A 21889-nucleotide genomic window follows, 5' to 3' on the forward strand; every position below is an offset into this window, starting at 1 on the left:
GCATCCAGGACCGCCCTCATAAACTCTATGCATTGAACCGGGACTAACATGGACTTGGTGTTGTTTGCCAACAGGCCCAAAGTGGTGCACGTGGACAGAAGGAGCGACGCGTGATCCCGCACCTGCAACCGGGAGCTGCCCTTGACCAACCAGTCATCCATATAGGAGAAGATCTGGACCTCCCAGCGCCTGAGGTAGGCCGCTACCACCAACATACATTTCGTGAATACCCTGGGGGCAGTGGACAGGCTGAATGGGAGGACCGCAAATTGGTAGTGTTCCTGCCCCCACCACAAAACTGAGGAAGCATCTGTGCCCCTCGAATATACGAATGTGGAAGTACATGTCCTGCAGATCAAGAGTGGCGTACCAGTCCCTGGGATGCAGGAAGGGGATGATGGAGGTCACGGAGACCATGTGGAACTTGTGCTTCACCATGTATTGGTTCAGGCCTCGCCCGTCCAAGATGGGCCTGAGCCCCCCTTTGGCCTTCAGGATAAGGAAATAGTGGGAGTAGTTCCGCTTGTCTTTGAACTCCCTGGGTAACCCTTCCACCGCTCCTAGCCCAGGAGCCGCCCCACCTCCTGCTCAAGCAGAGCCTTATGTGAGGGGTCCCCCAGGAGGGATGGGGGTAGGGGGTGGTTGGGCAGGGAGGAAGTAAACTGGAGGGTGTAGCCCCAGGAGATGGTGTTGAGGACTCATCGGTCTGAGATACGCCGCGACCACTCCAGGAGGAAAGCACACAACCGATTGGAGAAGGGAAGTTTTACTGAGGGTGGATCCTGACGAGAACTGGCAGGGCTCCCCAAGTGTCCTGTCAAAACCACCTTTTCCCCACCTGCTTGCCCTTGGTTGAGGGCCAGGCCGAGACTGCCTCGGTGGGTGCCTCTTATAGTCCTGTAAAAGCAGCAAAGAGTCCTGTGGCACCTTATAGACTAACAGACGTATTGGAGCATGAGCTTTCGTGGGTGAATACCTACTTCGTCAGATGCACTTATAGTCCTGCGACTTCTTACAAGCGGCCTCGTATTTTGGGTGGGTGGCCTGAGCGGCAGTCTGCTACGGCTTGAACTTAGGTTTAGCCAGAGCCGGAACAAAGAGACCCAGAGTCTGAAGAGTCTGGAGAGTCTTTCAGGCCATGCAGCTTTGTATCTGTTTGTTCTGCAAACAAAACTTTGCCATCAAATGGGAAGTCCTGCAGGGAGGTCTGCACCTCACTGGACAGCCCAGAGAGCAGGAGCCACGACGCCCTTCTCATGGACACCGTGGAGGCCATGGACCATGCAGCCATGTCCGCCACATCTGAAGCTGCCTGCAGGGTTGCCATGGCAGCTGCTGTACCCTCCTCCACCAGCACTTTGAATTCCTTCCTGCCGCACTCCTGGAGGGAGTCCTCAAACCTGGGCAGGGAGCCCCACAGATTGAACTCATACCCGCCCAGGAGAGCCTGGTGCTTTGCCACCTGTAACTGGAAGCTTGAGGACGAATAAAGCTTCCTTCCAAAAGAGTCCAGCCTCCATGAATCTTTATTTTTCAGGGTAGGGGCTGGCTGGTCCTGCCACTTCCTGTGGTTGACCGACTCAACCACCAGGGAGTTAGGAGCAGGGTGATTGTATAAGTACTTGTGTCCCTTGGTGGGTACAAAATACTTGCATTCCGGCCTCTTAGAGATGGGGGCCAGTGAGGCCAGTGTTTGCCACAGGGCATTTGAAATTTTTGCCACCCCTTCATGGAGAGGACAGCAGATTAAACACTGAGTCCAAGGGCTCCTCCATCTCCTCTGCTTGGAGGTGGAGGCTTGATGCCACCCTTTTTAATAGTTCTTGGTGGGCCTTAAAGTCCCCCTGTGGGATGTAGGGAGGCGGGGCCATAATCACTTCATCCAGGGAGGGCAAGGAGGCCGGTGTGGTACTTTGAGTGTCCACCGGCACTGGAGGGTTCACCACCTGGTCGGTCTCCAGGCACGGTGCCGAGGATGTACGTCCCACCGACTCCTTCCTCGGAGGTCTGGAGAGGGAGGCCGATGGTCCTTCTGTGGCTCCCTGCCACCAGGGGCTGCGTCGGGAGCCACAGTGCCCACTAGTACCATTGGGCCAGCCACGGGGCCCAATGCCACTGTACCTGCTGTGGCACCAGCAGAGCCGGTTGTTCAGCCTGGCTGGCCTAGCCCATCGATGGACCACTACGAAGGGAAGCCAGGCTGACATATGACCTGCCGCAGTCCCGGACCAGAAAAAGCAGCGGTGCCAGGAGCGATGCCGACCATGGGACCGTGATCCCAATGTGGAAGATCGGTACTGTCAGTAACAGCTGCTCCGCGATTGGCTCCATCGGGCGGACTCACGACAGTAGGACGCCAGCGATCAATGCCGAGGGCTGTGGAGGCGGTGAATGGCAGGGTCCTGGAGCAGGATGCCAAACGGGAATGACGTTGACATCCGTGCCGTGACCAGCTGCGATAACCCCTCTGAGACGAGGACCTTTGGTGTCGTCTGCCTCGGTCCCATCAGTGTTCGTTCCTTGAGGCGGAGCGATGCCGAGAATCTCAGTCAGACGGAACCCAACCAGATGGCCTGGTGGTTGTCAAGGGCGATCCAAGTGGACTTTGCCCTGAACGGTCACCAGGCGGCAAACGGCGTCGGGAACGTTCCCTCAACTGAGACCAGTACCAAGCCGGGGGCAACTGTGGAGATCCCAGCAGCAGCTTGCCTCTGGAGCACGGGGCCAACATCAGCAGTGCTCCTGGTGCCATCATGGACATAACAACCTGGGCCGCCTGCAGGGCCTCCAGCGTAGAGGACATTCGGGGAGGCCTGCTCCGAATGGGCCAGGCTACTCCACTCGACCTGAGTCGGAGACCTAGAGGCCAGTGGGGATCAAGGACTGCCCGACATGGGTCTAGTCCCTGTCCTAGGTTTACTCTGGTGCTGTGGCAAAGAAGGCCTCTTTCTAGCCTTCTTGGCATGCCCCACGGACGGGGAGCGGTGCCAACTGGTTGATGGCGCTGAAGGGTCACCGCACACCAACACCACGGTGCCTGGTGCTGACTCGAAGCGGCGCACTGGACCCAGAGTCAGCGCCGACTCCATCAGAATAGCCCGGAGCCTAATGTCCCTTTCTTTCTTGGTCCGAGTCTTAAACAACTTGCAAATCTTGCAGCAATCACTGAGATGGGTTTCTCCCAAACAGCGCAGACAGTCCACGTGCAGATCACGCAGCGGCACAGATCACCTACAAGTGTCGCACGACTTAAAACCCGGGGCGCGGGGCATGCCCCGGCCTTGGTGATCTAACTAAACTAAACTAACTAACCAACTAACTAACTACAGGTATCATACACTGTACGAACAAGCAGTTTTGGGGACGAACTACAGCAAATCTGGAGCAGAGCAGTTCCGAAGCACCTTCACTGGCGGCAAGAAGGAACTGAGGGTCGGGGGAGCACACAGCGCCCCTTATACCGCACCATGGAGGCACCACTCGAGGCGTCACTGGGGCACTCCTCTACGGGTACTGCTAGGGGAAAAACTACCAGCACCGGTGCATGTGGTGAGGATGCACACCTATTGTGGAATACACATGAGCAACCACTCAAAGAAGAACAGCTCAAGATATGGCTTAGATATATGCTCTGCTCCAGCTAGTGTAGGTATTCATTGTACACAGTAAAGCACCACAAGGATTAATATAATTTTTAAGTATTTCAGTGCCTCTTATCTTTTCATTAACTGTTTCTAAAGGCAGTACTGGATGCAATGGGATCATCCAACATCTTTGGCATTGAGGGCTTTGATTTTTATAGCATTTCTGGCAGTGTATCATGGACTCTATTAGTGTCTTGCTTCAGTCTCTTCAGCGTCAGCATCATTAATACAATCAATACTGTTAACAAAATGGCACAGCTGGGGAAAAAAGATCTAAGCAAGCCCCTGAAGTATTAATATGAATATTCCCAGCCGGCATCCATTCTGTAATCTTGGGGATCAAGGGAAACTTAGAAACATAATAAAGTAATATATTCTGGAATAAGCAACAAATAATTTTGGCTTCCATTTTCCATCCCACCAGGGTTCCAACTAATTCTTCCCATTCTCTTCTAACAAACATAGTTCCATTTATCATTCCCTGTGAACTGTGCAGGTTTAGCTCCATTATTATTGTAACCCACACATCTCCTGGGTGTGGTTTTCTGTCCCATCTAGTGGCACTGAGACGCGAGAGTGAGTGTCTGCTCTATAGCCTTAGCTAATAGGCATATGGCTTTTAGCTCATGCGGTAGAGGCTCAGGCACTCAGCTCCAGAAGTCCCAGGTTCAATCCCACCCGCCAACAACCAGAGTGTGTCAGTGTTACATTAACACCACTTGACCCAGAGCTTTTCTGCAACAGTTAGGTAACAACACAAAACCCAAAGTCAGAACTGCCACTTAAGGGAAACGTTGAATCCTTTATTGATCACAGGCCTAGATTATATCTATTAATGTGTTTAATGACCCTAAAATAAAAGTATTAAAAATTGTAAATGCTGGTAGATTTACATTTGTAAATTCCTAAACTACTTCTATTTCCTTCCCATCTCACATTAGGGACTACAATTCCTAAATAATTATGGGTCCAATAATTATGTGTCCATATTAGCCACATAAATTATGTACCTATCTGGTTTAAAAATCTAGCCCTGTATCTTCAGTTCAGTTTGGAAGAAATATTGGGGCAGGGCATTGGAGATTAGGGTTAGGACTTCAGAATTATATGTATATCGTTCTACCAACATGCAGGATAAGAACATGCGCAGCCAAGTAAATAGCCTATACCAGTGTTTCCCAAACTTGGGACACCGCTTGTGTAGGGAAAGCCCCTGGTGGGCCGGGCTGGTTTGTTTACCTGCCGCGTCCACATGTCCAGCCAATCGCGGTTCCCACTGGCCGCAGTTCGTCGTGCCAGGCCAATGGGAGCTGCTGGAAGTGGCGGCCAGTACATCCCTCGGCCCGCGCCACTTCCAACACCACCCATTGGCCTGGAGCAGTGAACCGCGGCCAGTGGGAGCCGCAATTGGCCAGACCTGCAGACGTGGCAGGTAAACAAACCAGCCCAGCCCACCAGGGGCTTTCCCTAGACAAGTGGCGTCCCAAGTTTGGGAAACACGACCTATACTAACACACAAATACAATATCAGAGGGGTAGCCATGTTAGTCTGGATCTGTAAAAGCAGCAAAGAATCCTGTGGCGCCTTATAGACTAACAGACATTTTGCAACATGAGCTTTTGTGGGTGAATACCCACTTCGTCGTATTCACCCACGAAAGCTCATGCTGCAAAACGTCTGTTAGTCTATAAAGTGCCACAGGATTCTTTGCTGCTTACACAAACACAATGGCCACCATCAAAGAGGAATCTATTATACACAGATAAAAGACAGTGCTATCCAGGACAGTACACTATTTTCCCGATACCAGTGTATGGTAACTGGTGGCACTGGCTTTTTTTAATTTTAACCACTGTACATAATGTTGCGCACATATAATGGAACTGAAGTAGTAACTTTCTCGCTAAGGCCCTGATCCTGCAATGCGAAACTTAGGGGGAAACCCCTGTACAGATGAAGTCCTCAATGAAGCTCTGAGTGGGCAAGAGGATCTGCCCATGCAGATCAGATTGCAAGGTTGGCCGTGGGTCTACGTTCGTAAGAGTTTTGACTCAACTTTAGACTTTGTAAAAAGATCTCTGCAGATGGCTGCATGAAATGCTTTGTGCTTGGCCACAGGAGAATGTGTCTGGGAAGCCTGAGGTTAGACTGGCTTCTGCTGAATTATTAGGCTCTGAATATAAATGACCAATTTGTCAACAACCAGAAAATTGCAACATCTTTGTCCATTCACCTTGGCTAATTTCAGAGCAGGGAAAGATAATTTTAGCTGCTGAAAAGTGGATAGATTGAAGAAGTGAGGGGAAAGTCAGAGAGGCCAGAAAAGGGGTGCTGGTGACAGTGGTCCAGGTGAGACAGAGCCATGAAGTGATATATTTGGCTAAGAATTATAAGCGTTTGTGTTCAGCATCTTTATCGTACCTCACTTCCTCCCGCGGTAGCGTTACTGCAGCACGCTTGTCCACACGTTTCCTTCTAGCTGAGGGAGCACGAGGACTTACATCTACTGTACCAACATGTAAAAGAGAAAATTAGACCTCATGGTTAGAGTCTGTGAATAAGCATGCCGGTCACTAAGGCCACTTCCATTAAAACTGCATTCAGCTCGGTGGTGTGGATATGTCACCAATGTACCCATTGGTCAACATCTGACTCCCTAGCCCATGCTGGTTATTATGGAGGCCAGAACAGTTTCTTCTTGAAATGGAAGTTACAGAAAACATCATCATACAATTAAAGAAAAATCCTAAGTAATGTTCAGTGTCCTACTCCATATTTTGGATATCCCTCATTGTGAGTCCATAAAACATCTTAAAGACTAGGGTCACGTGCTTAGATTCAGTGAAATGAGACCCCCACAGATAAATATATTGTGGATTTTCACTGCTCCCTAGGAACAAGAGTGGGGCTTGTCTCAGATTTTTAAATTAAAATGTTTTAAGATAAGAACTTCAAAGGTTGGCAATATATCCCCAGTCTACATATGGGGAAACTGAGGTACAGAGAGGTTAACAGATTTTTAAGGCCAGAAAGGACCATTATGATTATTATGACCTCCTGCATAACACAAGCAGTAGAATTTCAGGTTATGTGAATTGCGGAAGGTAACAATCCCACACTAAAATTCACTTATCACATTTTAGGTAATCTCTAGAGGCAGGATTATCTTGTGCTTGAAATACAAGTATCAGAGAGAGATGCAGGTTCTATGCACTGCCACAGATTTGAGAAAGACCTTGAGCAAATCACTTAACCCCAGTGTACTTAGCTGTGTCCCTAGCTATAAAAGGAGAATGGCATACACTTACTCTAGAAGGGCAATGGGATTTTGTAAAGCACCAGGATCCCCGGATGAACGGCATTATAGAGGAACAAATTCATCATTAGGGGCTATAGTTTAATCCCACAGCATAGGAACCCACAAGTGTAAATCCCCATACACCGTTATACAACATTTACATGGACTGGAGGCTTAGCTTGAACTCACGTTTCCTGGATTTCCGAAGTTCTTCTCTATCCCATTCTCTCTCTTTTAAGATAACACACTCACGAAGCCGGTCACTAATGTACTCTAGCAGCTCCCTGCGTGCATTGAAAATCTCCCGTTCTGGCGGCAATAATGCGTGGTATGGAGTATGTGCTATCTTCTTATCCTGCAACACACAATTCATACACAATAAGAGGTAGGGAATAGACATCTAACATGGCAAACATGTGCTTCCATATTATTCTTAGCAGGAAGTAAACCTGACTACATGAAGGGATGCCCAACACGGACATAATAATGTATAGTACCATATCAGCTCTGTTAAATACTAAGTAGCAGTTTCAACTTATGCCAAGGGACAGAATCCCCTCTCCTCTCTGAATACCTGCCACTTTTATACAGCACAATGGCGCAAGCTGGAGCATAACATTTTAAAACAATCACATTTAACATTTTGACCAATTTTTTTAGCTGCTACTCTTCTGATTGGGCAAGACTCCCTCAGAGGAGGAGAAGCAGAACAGTGCTCTGAGGTGGTGCAGAGACTCCCCTCTCTTAGGTGCCTGACTGATGTATTTTGCTCACCAGATTTAGGATCAGGAAGCAATTTTCCCCTGGGTTTTTGGTTTGTTTGTTTTTTACCTTCCTCTGCAACATGGGGTATGAATTGTGCACTAGGATCCTGCGGACATGTTTCACCACAACAATTCCCTGCCATTGCAGGGCCCCTTTGGTGGCACCTTAATCTGTTCTGATGACGAAAAAGCTTTAGTTTAACTGAAGTCATCAGGCTCAACATAGGTGAAATTTAACGCTCTGTGATATGCAGGAGGTCAGGCTAGATGATCCAATAGTCCAGGGGTCGGCAACCTTTCAGAAGTGCTGTGCCAAGTCTTCATTTATTCACTCTAATTTAAGGTTTCGCGTGCCAGTAATACATTTGAACGTTTTTAGAAGGTCTCTTTCTATAAGTCTATAATATATAACTAAACTATTGTATGTAAAGTAAATAAGGTTTTTAAAATGTTTAAGAAGCTTAATTTAAAATTAAATTAAAATGCAGAGCCCCCGGACCGGTGGCCAGGACCTGGGCAGTGTGAGTGCCACTGAAAATCAGCTTGCGTGCCGCCTTCGGCACGCGTGCCATAGGTTGCCTACCCCTGCAATAGTCCTTTCAGGTCTTAAGCGCTATGAAACTATAATGAGCCAAGCCAGCAATGTTTCTAAACAGAAATTATCTCAAAGATTTCCAGGAAGCATCAGCTGCTCTTTAAAGCAAATAAGTCCAGAGAAAGCAGAATTTCTGAATCTGGCAAATAATTAAGCACACTTTATGTTAAGATTCCTTTCATAAAGGGTTAATAAATTTTAATATATTTTAACAGTTAATCCATTGTGCTAGAATCTTCTAAAGTTCAACCAGTCAATTAGTTGCCTACAGTCATAATTTATAACCATCTATAACACCTTTTACGGATGTGCTGCTCACCATCAATAATATATATTACTCATGTCTGTAACATGCTTATAACATCTATCAATCATTCATTAACTCTTTATAAACCACCTATACATGGAATCTTAATATAAAGTGTGACCAAATCATTTCTGACCCATGGCAGAACTACCGGGCTTTTTAGACCTCTGTCACCCTTACAGGGGTTAAAGTTTAGTTGTGAATGGAATGAGTCTCAAGACAACTGGACAAAAGAGAGTCTGCTGGTGCTTTTAGCATCTACCCCGACAAAGTAACAGATGTAGAACTAGAAAATCTGGTTGTCTCTATTTGTGGATCTGAAGAACATAATTAATATTAACATTAATTTTAAATTCTAGTGGTCAAAGAGATACCTGAAAGTATTTATAATATGCATAGTCTACCACAGTTCCCACTGCAGTCCTCCTCCCTTGGCTAAGAGTAATTGGCATCAACATATCTGAACCAGCCTCAATTAGTTTATCAATCTGGAGAAAGAAAAACAAAATGCAAAACAACAACATTGAAAAATATCATAAAAGGTAGGACGTTCAACCAAATTGTGACCTCCTGTTATAATTAAACTGAAAGGACTGATCACCGGATCCTGGTCTGTACTTGTACAAATGCAACGCTGTAAGAACACAACTGAGTGCATGCTTTCTTCACATAAACCCCTGGGTGTGCAGGTGAAAGACTCTAATTATGAGTTTTCACATGTCCAGAAAGGTTTTGCACGTGAAAAATTCTGTGTACCATGTTGGCAATCATGGCTCTGATTTTCAGGGATATCAATCTCACCCAATCCCCACTTCTGTTCAGGCATCTATGGAAATACTTTTTCATTCTCATTGTTTATCTGTAATCCTCAATGTTACAATATATTATTTCAGGCAGAACCCACAGTAAAATATATACATTTCCAGACATGCTGATCAGGGCTATACTAAGAATATGGCTTGCATTAGTCTCGTATGCAAGGGATTCAGGGGAGCCCACAATTCATCTGCATTTTTATTGCCCATCATATCCTGCTTGTGATATGACAACTGGCTGCTGTAAAAATGATTACGGTGTCAAACAATTATGATTGCAAGAGGGGCAGACATCAGAAAGGTGGAATTCCTGCTAGAGAACAAGGGATAAGAAATACAGTGAATGGTACACAGAATTCTACTTATGTAGTTGCAGATTTTTGTTGAGTTTCAGAAGTGTCAGCGAGGATGAGTCACTTCCCAAATTCTGGTTTTATTTGGTTAGCTTCCCCTTGTTTTCCCCCTCCACCTTAGGAAGCACAAAAAACAATCATCAAAGAACAAAACTAACCTCCTTCCCTAAGGCCTTGTCTATACTGGGAATTTGCTCCAAGCAGTGATTTGCACCATTTGAATTTACCTCTGCTTGAACTGGCGTAAGCTCAACTAGTGCAGATTGTAGCTGTCTTTCCCTAACTCTGGGTTTGCACTGGCTATGCTTTTGGCTAGAACTGGGGAAAATCCCTGAGATAGATAAGGCCTAACACTCTCTTGGATCTTGTCCACACTGAGAAAATGCATCCAGTCAACTAACATGATTTTAGTGACAGTGTTAAACACAATTTTCACCTTAGTGTGACAAGGACAGCTGCATTTAAAAATATGATAGTTACTTGCAGTGAACCCTGGATGTGGGAGGGGACCCAAGGTTAACCACAGTCACCTACCATATTTCAAACACGACTTGCCCCTCTGTACAGTAGGCAAGTTACTCCATGCTAGTTAAAACATGTTAACATGTTTTCCAACACAGTTCATTTTCCCAGCACAGACTCAGATACAGAAACAAAAGGAATTGGCAGTTGAATCACTGAGTTACTAAGAAAAAAAACCGCACCACTGAAGGTTACTAGGAGAGACAACTGAATCACAAAGAAGAACCAGAATTCAAAACACCTGCTGAAAAAGTTAATTGGAAAACTAAAGTCTAAAACAACGTTTGTTTTCTTACCAATAAAATCCTGTTTGCTATGGTCCTTTTCTGTTCATATGTAGTGTTAACAGCAGCACAAAGGGCACTACCTATTCCGTTGCTTAATGGAAGATTGGGGTCAGCTCCATATGCTAAGAGTTCCGTCACTGCCTGCAAACATATGAGAAATCAATGAATGAAGATGTCGTCTTAGACAGTTTTACAGCAGGACTATGAGATCCAAAATGCACAACGATAGCTGTGTCGATACTTTACAGTGTTTAAAATAATGCACCTGGAATGTACGCTAGTATTTTTAAGTAACTTAAAGGCATAAAGTAATAACAGCTAAATATTGGCCTATTAGAATAATTTTTGCACTTGCTTTGTATTGCATTTTTAGCATGACAAAAATCATAGATCCATACTGAACAGCCATGTGTCAACTGCTTCATTGTGTAGTGTTAAAAAAGTCATCTGCAGTTATGCTTTTCTAAAAAACAAAGCCTGTGCACTACCAGAAAAACAGAACGACACAAGCTGTACATTTGTGGCCTGTTGGGCCATTACTGCACCAGACAGGTTCATAAAACTCCATGACTTAGACTTCAGATGTTTCAAACATGAGACTGAATTCTGTTATTTTAACCCAAACAGCAACCATTATTAGCCAGAACAGCAGCTCTTCCTAAGCCAAAGGAGTCTAACAGGCCCCTTCTATTCAACTATTTTCTCTTTAGTGATCAGTGCAAGACTCCCACAAACCCATCCTCTGACAACCAAAGGTGTCTTGAGAAAAGCCTGGGTCGGACTCTCTATCCATGGGCTTTGGTACACTGCATGGACTGAGAGATCAGGGATACTATACCTTGAGCTGAATGAGGCCAGTTAATCAAGCATGATTTTTGCTGAGTTCATGTTATCTATCACCTAGCACCTCCCTCTCTGTCTTCTAAGTGGTTATAAATACCGCTTTATCAATTGGCCTAGCAATGTATTGTAATTAAACTTATTGCTCCATAATTCCCTGGATCACCTGATTTCTTTTTATTTAAAGAGGGGAATTATGTTAGATAATAAATAAAATAATAAAATAAAATAATAATAAATGGTCCCTTGTGTCCACAAGGAGCTTCACCAATGTCAATGGGGCTCCATGCAAGCACAGGAATCTGTTCACCCAAAGCCAACTGCATGACTGAGGCCTAGGTTAGTTCTTTTCTAATCTTCTGGGATCTCAGCTGTTCTCCTTGGATTCTCAAACAAACATACAGCTCCTTCATAAATCAGTGTCTCCAATACTACTTTCCCTCCCTGAGAAGTCAACTACATTGTACAGAGTAGTACTTCATTTGGATTTACATTTACTAGGCTAACAAGTAATGAAAAATACTGCCCACATGCAATGTGGGTGGGCGAATACTGCTATTATTAATGTATTCAGCACTGTAGATTAACCGGTTGTAAAGCACTGTGCACAATGTGCAAAGAACTGGAGCCCAGATACAAGAGTTCTCTCAGTCATTACATGATCCTTACCACCACAGCATCACAGCTAGCAAGCTAGCACCAAGTGGACTCAGTGCAATATTAGCCAAAACAATAATTACAGTATAAACAAGTGCTGTAAAGACAATATGTGGCCATTGTACTTGGCAATAGCTAAAGGATGCTAACAAAATCAAATACTTTTCAGTAGTTTCCTTTGCATTTCTTTGTGCATTTAATTAAAAAAAAAATTCAAACCAGGCGAAGCAATCTTCTTCGGATGAGAATTTCCTACATTGTGCTTCAGGACTTACTTTAGCCCGTCTTATATTAAGAAAATCAAGAGATTTCTATAAGACAGTAAAACCCAAATTCATTCCTTTAGTGAAGTTATTCAAAACTTTATATTAAAATCTAAAAACCTTCCCTTTTCGTTTTATTGCAACTAACAGTTTCTTTTATTAAGCAAGAAAATAAAGAGAAACAACCCCATCAGTGTACACCTCCTGGAGCAACTGTGGGATTTTTTAAGTATTGCCCTATTGTCTTTATTAAACGCAAAATTAATACATGTGCACTTTAAGGAGAGCAGATTTTAGTAGTACTAGTGCGATACTTACAAAATCACAATCAGACCTCCAGTGAATCTGCTAGACTGGATTCTGGAGGCACAAAAGTCCCATAGCATGGGCAATTATAATTGAATGCGTATTCTTATGATCCCAGGTTCAAACACACACTAATGGGAGCAGATGAGGAGGTGAGAGGATCCAGGTCAAGAGGAATCATCTATACAGTGGCTGAAATGTTCTCTCTTAAGCAGTTCTTAAAAGTGCTTACTTCCAAAGCAATTAATGCCTGGATAGTGCATCTATATGGAAATGTTATAAAGGGCATGCTCAGTACAGCATTTTCAGATGTTAGCAGTTTTGATCATTTCAAACCAAACTGTTTTAAATAGGAACTACATTATTGGATCAAACCAGTGAGCCAATGTCAAGTCTCTGATAGTGGCCAGCATTAGATGCATCAAAAGGTACAAATAGTAACTTGGTGGACAGTTACAGAATGTTTGTAGAGGAAGATTCTTCCTAATCCCATCAGTTAGTGCTTGACTTAAACCCAAAGGTATGATGGTTTATGTTCTTTGTAATATTTTCAGGGTGTCCTACAGTGTAAGTGGATGTTTTCATGATCCATATAGATGGATATTCCTTTTTGAATCCTGCTAAGCTCTTAGCCATCAATCCATAAAGAGAAATCCCCATTTAACACAGTGGAAAACTCAGGTTATGTCCATAGGTTTGAAAGAAAAGTAAATTTAGATACTTTCATTGGAAATAAACATGGGTCACTCCAACACACAAGCCATCTTGGCTCTATCGGGGAAGGAACCAAAGCAAAAATTAATCAAGTAAATAAAGAAAGAAGGAATTAGATGATGCTCACCAAATCATTCCCACTGGCAATTGCCAGGGAAAGGGGTGAATGGCCACTCCACAAGGTGTTAGGATTTGCCTTATGAGTTAAGAGGAGGTGGACAACATCTCTGACATGCTGGATAGGGGGGAAAAGGTAGAATTAGATAATAAAAAAGAAAATCAAGACATTAAGCTTATGAAAAACAACAGCATTAAACACTTGCTATAAACACATACAAGTATTACTGTCAGGATATACCCCCCAAATCTGAACTCTGGGGTATAGATGTGGGGACCCACATGAAAGACCCCCTAAGCTTATCTTCTACCAGTTTAGGTTAAAACTCTTCCAAGGCACAGTTTTCTGCCTTAGACAGATATTGCTGCCATCACCAAGTGATTTTCACAAATATTCAGGGAAGGGTCACTTGGAATCCCTATCCCCACAAAATATCCCCCCAAGCCTCTTCATCCCCTTTCATAGACTTATAGACTCATAGACTTTAAGGTCAGAAGGGACCATTATGACCATCTAGTCTGACCTCCTGCACAATGCAGGCCACAGGGGAGGCTTGAGAATAAAATACCAACCAGTTGCCTTAGCAATGTGAGCACAGACCAACCCTTTGTCTAAGGACTTTGGAATCAAAGGATTCTTTTAAAAAAGGTAAACTTTATTAAAAAAGAAAGAAACATCTGAAAACTCAGGCTTTAGAGATTAAACATCAAAAATAACTTTCTTGGGGTTCAGCTCAAAGGTTACAAGCAAAACAAAAGTACTTGGGGTTAGCACAGAGGAATCCACAAACGAAAACAACCAAAAAGGTTCCTAATCGCATCTGTCTTAACTTTTCCTGTGCTACTTACATATCTGGGGTTCCAAATGAGGAGCTTCTAAGTATGATGCTGATGATTTCCCATACCTGGCTTAAAGCTTATAGCTTGTTGCTGCCTTCCCCTCTCTCCAGCCCGAGAACCCCTCCCTGCCCCCCCCCAGCAGTTTTTCCAATTTGAAAGGGCACAGCCTGCCTGTTGGTTCCCTGGTCAGGAGCCAACTCAGGTTAAGCTTCTCTTAACCCTTTACAGTTAAGGCAATTAGGGTAGAGCTGCTAAGGAGGATTCTATAGCTACTGACTGGCTGGGTGTCCATAAAAGGGAGCTACCCCCCTCATTTATCACAATTACATAGAAAAAAATCATTTAAAAAGAACATTATTAAGGTTGCTTCTTTCACCCTCAAAAGTTGGGAATTGCCAAAATTAAGGTTGTGTGTATCAACCTTAACTGGGCCTCCTTGTGCATACACATTAAAATTCAGTCTTTATATATATGATCACATACTATTTTTATCATAGGATCCCAGCCTCATTCAGTGCACATGATGGACACGTGGTACAGATGAATTAGGGTTATGTAGTGAAGGAAACTGTTGTCTGTAAGACCCCTGCCTCTTTTGCTGCAGAAATTGGAAGGTGTATAGTGAAGGAGGCAGAGGATTGCAAGAAGAGAGAGGAGGGTCTCAAAATTAAGGCAGCTGAATGCTGCCCTGGAGAACCAGATTCCACCCCTGTCTCTGCCACAAGGTTCCTATATGATGCTGAGCAAGTGACATAAGCCAAACTTTTCACAGGTGGTCATTAAGTGAGTCTTCATTTTCCCGGGTGCCTGACTTGAGAGCGTGGGGTCTATTTGCAGAAGTGCTGAACACTCAAAAAGCTGCAAATGAAGTCAACAGGAGCTGTGCTTTCCACAGATGGAGTGCTGTATAAACCTAAGTGCTCTGAGAAATCAGGTCCTAATCATCTCAGATTGGGCACCCAAAATTAATCTCTCTGGTGCCTCAGTTCCCCATTTCTAAAATGGGGATAATACCTCTCATCGCACAGGGGTGTTGTGAAACTAACTTTATGAATGTTTATGAAGCACTCAAATATTATAGTGATAAGCGCCACAGAAAATCCCATGAGGAAATTAACACTTCAGTCATCACAGCAGGGTTTGAAGACTGTACACTAAGTAAGACCTGGAGCCATAGACCGAATGAGGAGAAAAAGTACTGACTAGGAACTCGCTAAGTAAATATTGTCCATTCTGTACACTCAATGAAGGAGGGGTCTGTGGAAAAAACAGAATGTGATCGTGTAATTAAAGACTGGTTGCACAGGCAACCTTAATTCTGGCATTTCCTAACTTTTGAGTGCTTGAGAATGCAACATTAATAATGGCATTTTAATTATCTTCTGTGTGTGTAATTCCCTAGCTTTTTAATAAAGCACAGTGAAAATAGAAATTCAGTCCTGTGGCTGCAGAGGGACCCCCACATGCATCATCATCAGAGTTGGGGCCATTAGATCCACTGCACAGACCGCTGCCACTTGAGCTAATGGAGTAACTACTGATAGCAGCAGGAAATTGTAATCCTCTACGTGGACCAGCACTACACGAGCATGGGACACTTTGCAAGTGGGTTTCCTAAATCTTTGGTGAGGTTCAGGGATCTTGGCTCCATCCCAGGCTCCAGAGGGGAGTGTGCTCTCTAGTGGGCATAGGCCCTTCTGCCCCATCCCCTCCAACCTGTCCCTGTCCTGTCTCTTTGCCCCAGTATTCTCATTCCAGTCCCAGACTCCTTCCCCAGCAAGTCTTAGTCTCGCTGTTCTGATCTCCCTGACCCAGTCTTCCCTTCATTCCTTGCACAGCATTCCCAGTTCTCCCCTCAATCCCCAGACGCCTCATTTCACCTGTCTCTCCCCACTGCCCCGGTCTCTAGGCACTCCCAGTCAAATTTCTAAGCATGGGATTGCTAGAGCTTTTCAAAGAAAAACATGGCCAGAATTTTTTAACATGGGCAAAACCCACTTATTTTTCCCTAGCCTCATTCTCAGAAAACCATGAACCATTTTGGCTGAAATAGTCCACAAAAAAGGCAGACATTAAGCATGGAAAATTTCAGCATAAATAGTTGAAGTATAACAAAGTTATGAGCATCTTAAGACAGGGTCTTATGATGGGAAATGTTGGGCAACCTTAGTAAAAGGCAGTGCTACCAGCCCCACCTGTAAAATAGATATACACACAAGCACACACACATACATGAAAAAAACTAACAGCCCCCAATTTCAATCACATTTTCCAGAATAGTTCCCCACATAGCCAAGAATTTATAACCTATACAAAGGAATCTTGCGCTACAATATAAATCCTTGAATGCAGGAGTTGACAGTGTAAATGCAAAAAGGAGCTCTACAATAGAGGTTAGTTATACAAGAATGGTAACTTTTAAATACTCAATAGCTTCAAAACAACCTTAGGAAAAAAACAGATTGAAATTCCTGGAAACTAAGATCTACAGTAATTAAAATTCTTAATTATGTATGATTTTGAGAGAGGACTGAGAGGTAAGGTTAGCTTATTGACTTTTTATTTGTATGTGAAAGCAACCATAAAAAACATGCCAGGTAAGAAATGCATGTCAGCAAAGCAATCAGCTCCTGAAAGGACACAATGTATCGAACGTAACGCATCCTGGCATAGTAAATGGGACTTTTTCACATTTGCTAAATTGCATAGGGCCAGTCATCAAATGTAATTAAGAGGAAGATAATAGAAACCTTACACCATTTCTACTTAAAGTCTGCTTTAAGGCAAGGCATTAAAAAGAGGTCGAAAGTCAAAGAATGAAGCTACGTGAAAGAATCCCAATATGTAGAACCACAAGATCAAGCAGCAGGATAGAATATCAGGGGAAGAAAAAGGAATACAGTAGATGACAATGGCTTGACTTTTGGAGAAGGCAGGGTTGAGGGGGGGATTCTAATTAAAAACTTGTTTACTGTATTGGAGCTCTGATCAATTTTAGTGCTAGACAGACCAAAAAAATAAACAAAGCAGAGTTTAGAAGACCCTCAGTCAATCTACCAGGCTAAACACTGCCGTTGATTCAAGCCTACAAGCACCTTACACAAAACAAGTATTAAAATAATGTCTCTGCCGCAAAGTGTTCACAATGTGAAATTTGGCCATGACAGAAGGAAAAGAACAAACAAAAAGGGGCTGGGTCTGAAGGGCAGTTCTATAAACCACATGGTACAGTAGTTCGGTTAGAGCACGCATGCATCATAATAGAGCGGTTTCAACTTACTCGTTTAGTTCGTGTCTTGTTGGGCCGCCAGAGCAGCTACACTGGTTGCTGGCCACCCATAGCTAAAATCCCCAGAGCAGCCAAGATCACACAGACTAAAGGATCAGACCCTTCCCATAAAAGAGATGAGAGTTTTATTTCTTCCACAGAAGCCACATGAAATCAGATCCTACGGCGAACTCCCCAGTAGGGTAAGATATGTTATTTGAGGATTGGGAATTATGTGTATTCTACAGGAGCAAAACCACAACCTAGAGGAGGGACATTCCTACAGTTTCAGTGTGCTCCTACCTTGGGGTTATCCTCTCTCTCACAGGCAATATGCAAAGGAGTCCTCCCACCTTCCTCTGGGACAAGACTAGAAGATGAGTAGTATTCGCTAGGAGGTCCAGTTTCATTATTAAGTTTCATGGCAATAATAACTGGTGATTCAGCAGGCTCATTCTGAATGTAAAGAAGTCAGAAGAAACAGATACACACACTTTCAGTATTGCTTAGAGATAAGCTAATAGAAAATACATTGGTCCAGGAATCCTCTGGTCTGGACATTATCCACTAGTCTGGATTTGTTCATTACACCATAGTTGACACAGCATAAGCACCCCACACCCTTCCAATTTCCTTCTTTAGATTCAGGCTCCATCTGCTGGACTGCTGCAGCACTGCGAATCCTGAAAAACACAAAACCCACTGTAGGCCAGTAGCATTAAGATACCTTTCATTCTAACATCTACAAACATTGATACACACAGAGGGGCTCCTACCCACAATGAATGTATTCCATTTTGAGAAAATAAAAGTTATATGACAGAATGCTACTTTTCTTTCTCCTATACATGGGGCATGCATTGGTCTGGATGTTACTAGCAAATAAGTAACAAAAGGAATCAAATACAAGAGCCACATAAAGCTCTCTAGGAGAAATGAAAGTTTACGTTATTGATTTATTTTTTATTTTATTGCATAGTTTAAATAAAGGGGAGCTGAAAGGACCAAATGCAGCATCAGTTGAGGTGAGAAAATGAGTCTTGTAGTACTTCATAGAATTGTTACTCAAGTAACTTCATTGCAAAGCTCTGTTACTCTCACCCCCAGGCCCTTTGCAAATGTACTTTGACGCCTCCAGGAGGGGTCTTATTTGGATGCTTTCTATGCTTGATAAGTGTTTGATTAGACCCATTAAGAGGCAGAGTAGTACTTCAGACATTTTTAAGATTCCAGTGAATTATGTTCTCCTCCACACTTTGGTCCATTTCACATCCAGATTACAAGGCTGGTTTTTTAATATTTGAGTTTAGGGGGAAAATAAAGGGAGAGAAATTGTTTGGTTTAGGTGGAGCTTGGTGGTTTTTGTTTGTTTTAGTTTTGTTTTCGCGGCTGGGTACAAAGTCAAGACCGAGCTTAAGAACCATCTTTTAAAGGAAGAATTCAAGATAAGATTCTTTAAACTGACACTACTCCCAGTTCACTCTCCTAACTAATGCAATTGCTGTAACAGAAGGAGACAAACAAATATGGCAAAGCCTTCTCTAGAGCAGTGGTCCCCAACCTTTTTGTCTGGCGGGCGCCAGACGAAGGACCACTGTGGCGGTGGAGCACCGGCCGAAATGCCGATGACGTCACTTGTGGCATCGAGAGGCGTCCCTGCCCAAATTCGGGGGCGACACCTCTGGATGACATCACTTGTTGGCGACAAGCGTCGTCATCGAGAGGCGTCCCCGCCGAAATGCCGCTGTACTAAGGTTCAAGTGTCCGAGTTCCACTGCAAGTCTCTGTAGAGCAACAGCTATGAAGAAACAGGAGATGTGAAGAGAAAATTGACACAAGAAATCTTGTATTACTAACCCTGAGAGTAGAGAATTGAACCTTTAGATAACTCGGACTTAATCCTTTATGAAGGCCTATGAGAAATCAGTGATCTCTGGCAGACATTTGGAGCACAGATAAACTGAGATCTATGTCTTAAGTCAGGGATGGGCAAACTATGGCCCGTGGGCCAGATCCGGCCCCTCAGGCCTTTGGATTCGGCCTGTGGGATTGCCACCCGTGGCACCGCGGGCCCCGTGCCACTCACAGCAGCGGCTGGCCCAACGTCCCTGCGGTCCCCAGGCCCTTGCCTCCAGGCACTGCCCCAACAGCTCCCATTGGCCGGGAACGGGGAACCACAGCCAATAGGAGCTTTGGGGGAGGTACCTGGAGGCGTGGCAATAGCAGCGCACGTGGAGCCCTCCGCCGAGCCTCCCCCAGGGGCTGCAGTGCTTCTTGGAGCGGCACGGGACTGGGGACAGGGCAGGCAGGCCGGCAGGGAGCCTGCCCTGGCCTCGGTGTGTGCCGCTGCCACCCCGGAGCCTGAACCCCTCCTGCACACCACCCCCCAACTCCCTGCCCTAAGCCCCCTGCCAGCACTGCGCACCCCTCCTGCACCCCAACCCCCTGCCCTGAGCCCCCTCCCGCAGTCTGCACCCCTCCTGCATCCCTGCCCTGAGCCCCCTCCTGCACTCCACACCCCTCCTGCACCCCAACCCCCTGCCCCAGCCCTCCATACAATTTCCCCACCCAGATGTGGCTATCGGCCCAAAAAGTTTGCCAACCCCTGTCCTAAGTGAATAAACTCTCCCAGTGCTTTTGTACACACTGCTTATGGAAGCTTGGGATTTTAACAGAAGGTTAACTAGTTCCTGACAGTATCCATGTTGCTGGAGACTTAGACTCTACAGTTCCAGGTTATAAAACCAGTGTGTCAAGTTCAGGGTGACTGAAGGTTTGTAGACTATCATCGCTATGAGCCAAGGGAACTGCAGTCTGGTTAGAATTACAAATGCTCTGTCTAGGCCTATTTCCCTCAAACCATTTTGGCAATTAGAGGAGACGGGGAAGCTTTACATGAGTACATCTGCCCACAGGTAGAGGTATTTTCTGAGCTCATGGATTCCATTGACAAGAGTAAAATAATGGTACCTTCCTGCTTTCAAATCGCAAAAAAATCTAGATATGTGTCAACCAAGCCACACAACTGTGACCTAGGCATACGTTGCTCTAATAGACAGGCCCCGCTTCCACAGGAGTGAAGAGATATTGCTGGCCTTATGGCAGGTGTCGGCAAACTTTTTGGGCCGAGGTCAGGTGATTGGGATGCGGGAGGGGGTCCGATGTGCAAGAAGGGGTTCAGGGCAAGGGATTGGGGCAGAGGAGGGGTTCCGGGTGTATGAGGGGCTGAGGGCAGGGGGTTGGGTGCAGGAGGGGCAGGGAGTTGGGGGGCAGGGTGCAGGAGGTGTTTGGGCTCCAGGGTGGCAGCAGCACACACGGGGCCAAGGCGGGCTCCCTGCATGCCTGCCCTATCCCCGGCCCCGCGCCGCTCCAGGAAGCGCTGCGGCTCCTGTGGGGGGGGGGGGGGTCGGAGAGCTCCGTGTGCGTTGCCCTTGCCTCGCCTCCAGGTACCTCCCCCGAAGCTCCCATTGATCGTGATTCCCTGTTCCCGGCCAGTGGGAGCTGTGAGGGGCAGGTCCTGAAGATAAGGGCCTGGGGGCCACAGGGATGTTGAGCTGGCCGCTGCTGAGAGCAGCGCGGGGCCCGCTGCACCAGGGGGGGCAATCCCGTGGGCCAGATCCAAAGGCCTGAGGGGCCGGATCCAGCCCGCGGGCTGAAGTTTGCCCACCCCTGCCTTATGGTATAGAGCTGTGCCCTATGCTCCTACTTGCCGGTGTACATATATCACCACTGTCCATTTGACCTCTCCAAGTGGAATATGAAGATTGTGCTGAGAAATGTTTGAAGAAGGACTTTAGTGACAATGCCATCAGCTTTGGAGGCACTGTCAGTCCTCAGTTTTTGTCCTCTGGTCAGGAAGAAGAATGGATGGATTTAGGGGCGCTGCATTCCACTGGGTTTGTATGTGCTCAATGCTACTATGAGTAAATACTGCAGACACTTGTAGGCAAGCAGCTGAGCAGAAGGATTAAATCTGTAATTTTAGAAGTGAGACTAATGGGAGTGTTACCAGTTGAGGTATCTTAAAAAATCAGCTCAGAGATGAATAAATGCAGAGATGATACAAGTCGGCTTTTGTATTTTTGGTTAATTAGGAATCAGGTTAGCACAGATTACTGAGGAGTTTCCTTTAAGTAAGTTTTCAGCAGCAAGTCATCCAGGTAACACTGATGTGGATGTACTCTTTCTTCATCTAGCCTATCAAGATCATATCAGCGTGGAGAGCATTATAAGATGATATTCCAAATCACATAGACATGACTGGACAACTGCTTCCTCTTAACTGGACAGGAAAATGG

General features: G+C 45.2%; 1 protein-coding gene across 6 annotated transcripts in view; it reads right to left on the minus strand.

Annotated features, from left to right (window-relative positions):
- The window catches only part of ANKMY1 (ankyrin repeat and MYND domain containing 1), a 94511-nt gene that overhangs the window by 13899 nt on the left and 58723 nt on the right, over window positions 1-21889 (minus strand). For 5 of the 6 annotated variants that reach the window (XM_039487896.1, XM_039487897.1, XM_039487893.1 and 2 more), the window contains 6 exons: window positions 17895-18047; window positions 13494-13601; window positions 10596-10727; window positions 8984-9097; window positions 7133-7298; window positions 6067-6151 (listed from right to left, as the gene is read on the minus strand). In XM_039487896.1, the coding sequence (XP_039343830.1) occupies window positions 6067-6151; window positions 7133-7298; window positions 8984-9097; window positions 10596-10727; window positions 13494-13601; window positions 17895-18047 (758 nt within the window). The remainder of the gene's footprint in view (window positions 1-6066; window positions 6152-7132; window positions 7299-8983; window positions 9098-10595; window positions 10728-13493; window positions 13602-17894; window positions 18048-21889) is intronic. The other variant, XM_039487895.1, reaches the window with a different exon arrangement.

The sequence above is a fragment of the Mauremys reevesii genome, linkage group 9 (genome assembly GCF_016161935.1).
Source record: "Mauremys reevesii isolate NIE-2019 linkage group 9, ASM1616193v1, whole genome shotgun sequence".
Classification (NCBI taxonomy): Eukaryota; Metazoa; Chordata; order Testudines; family Geoemydidae; genus Mauremys; species Mauremys reevesii.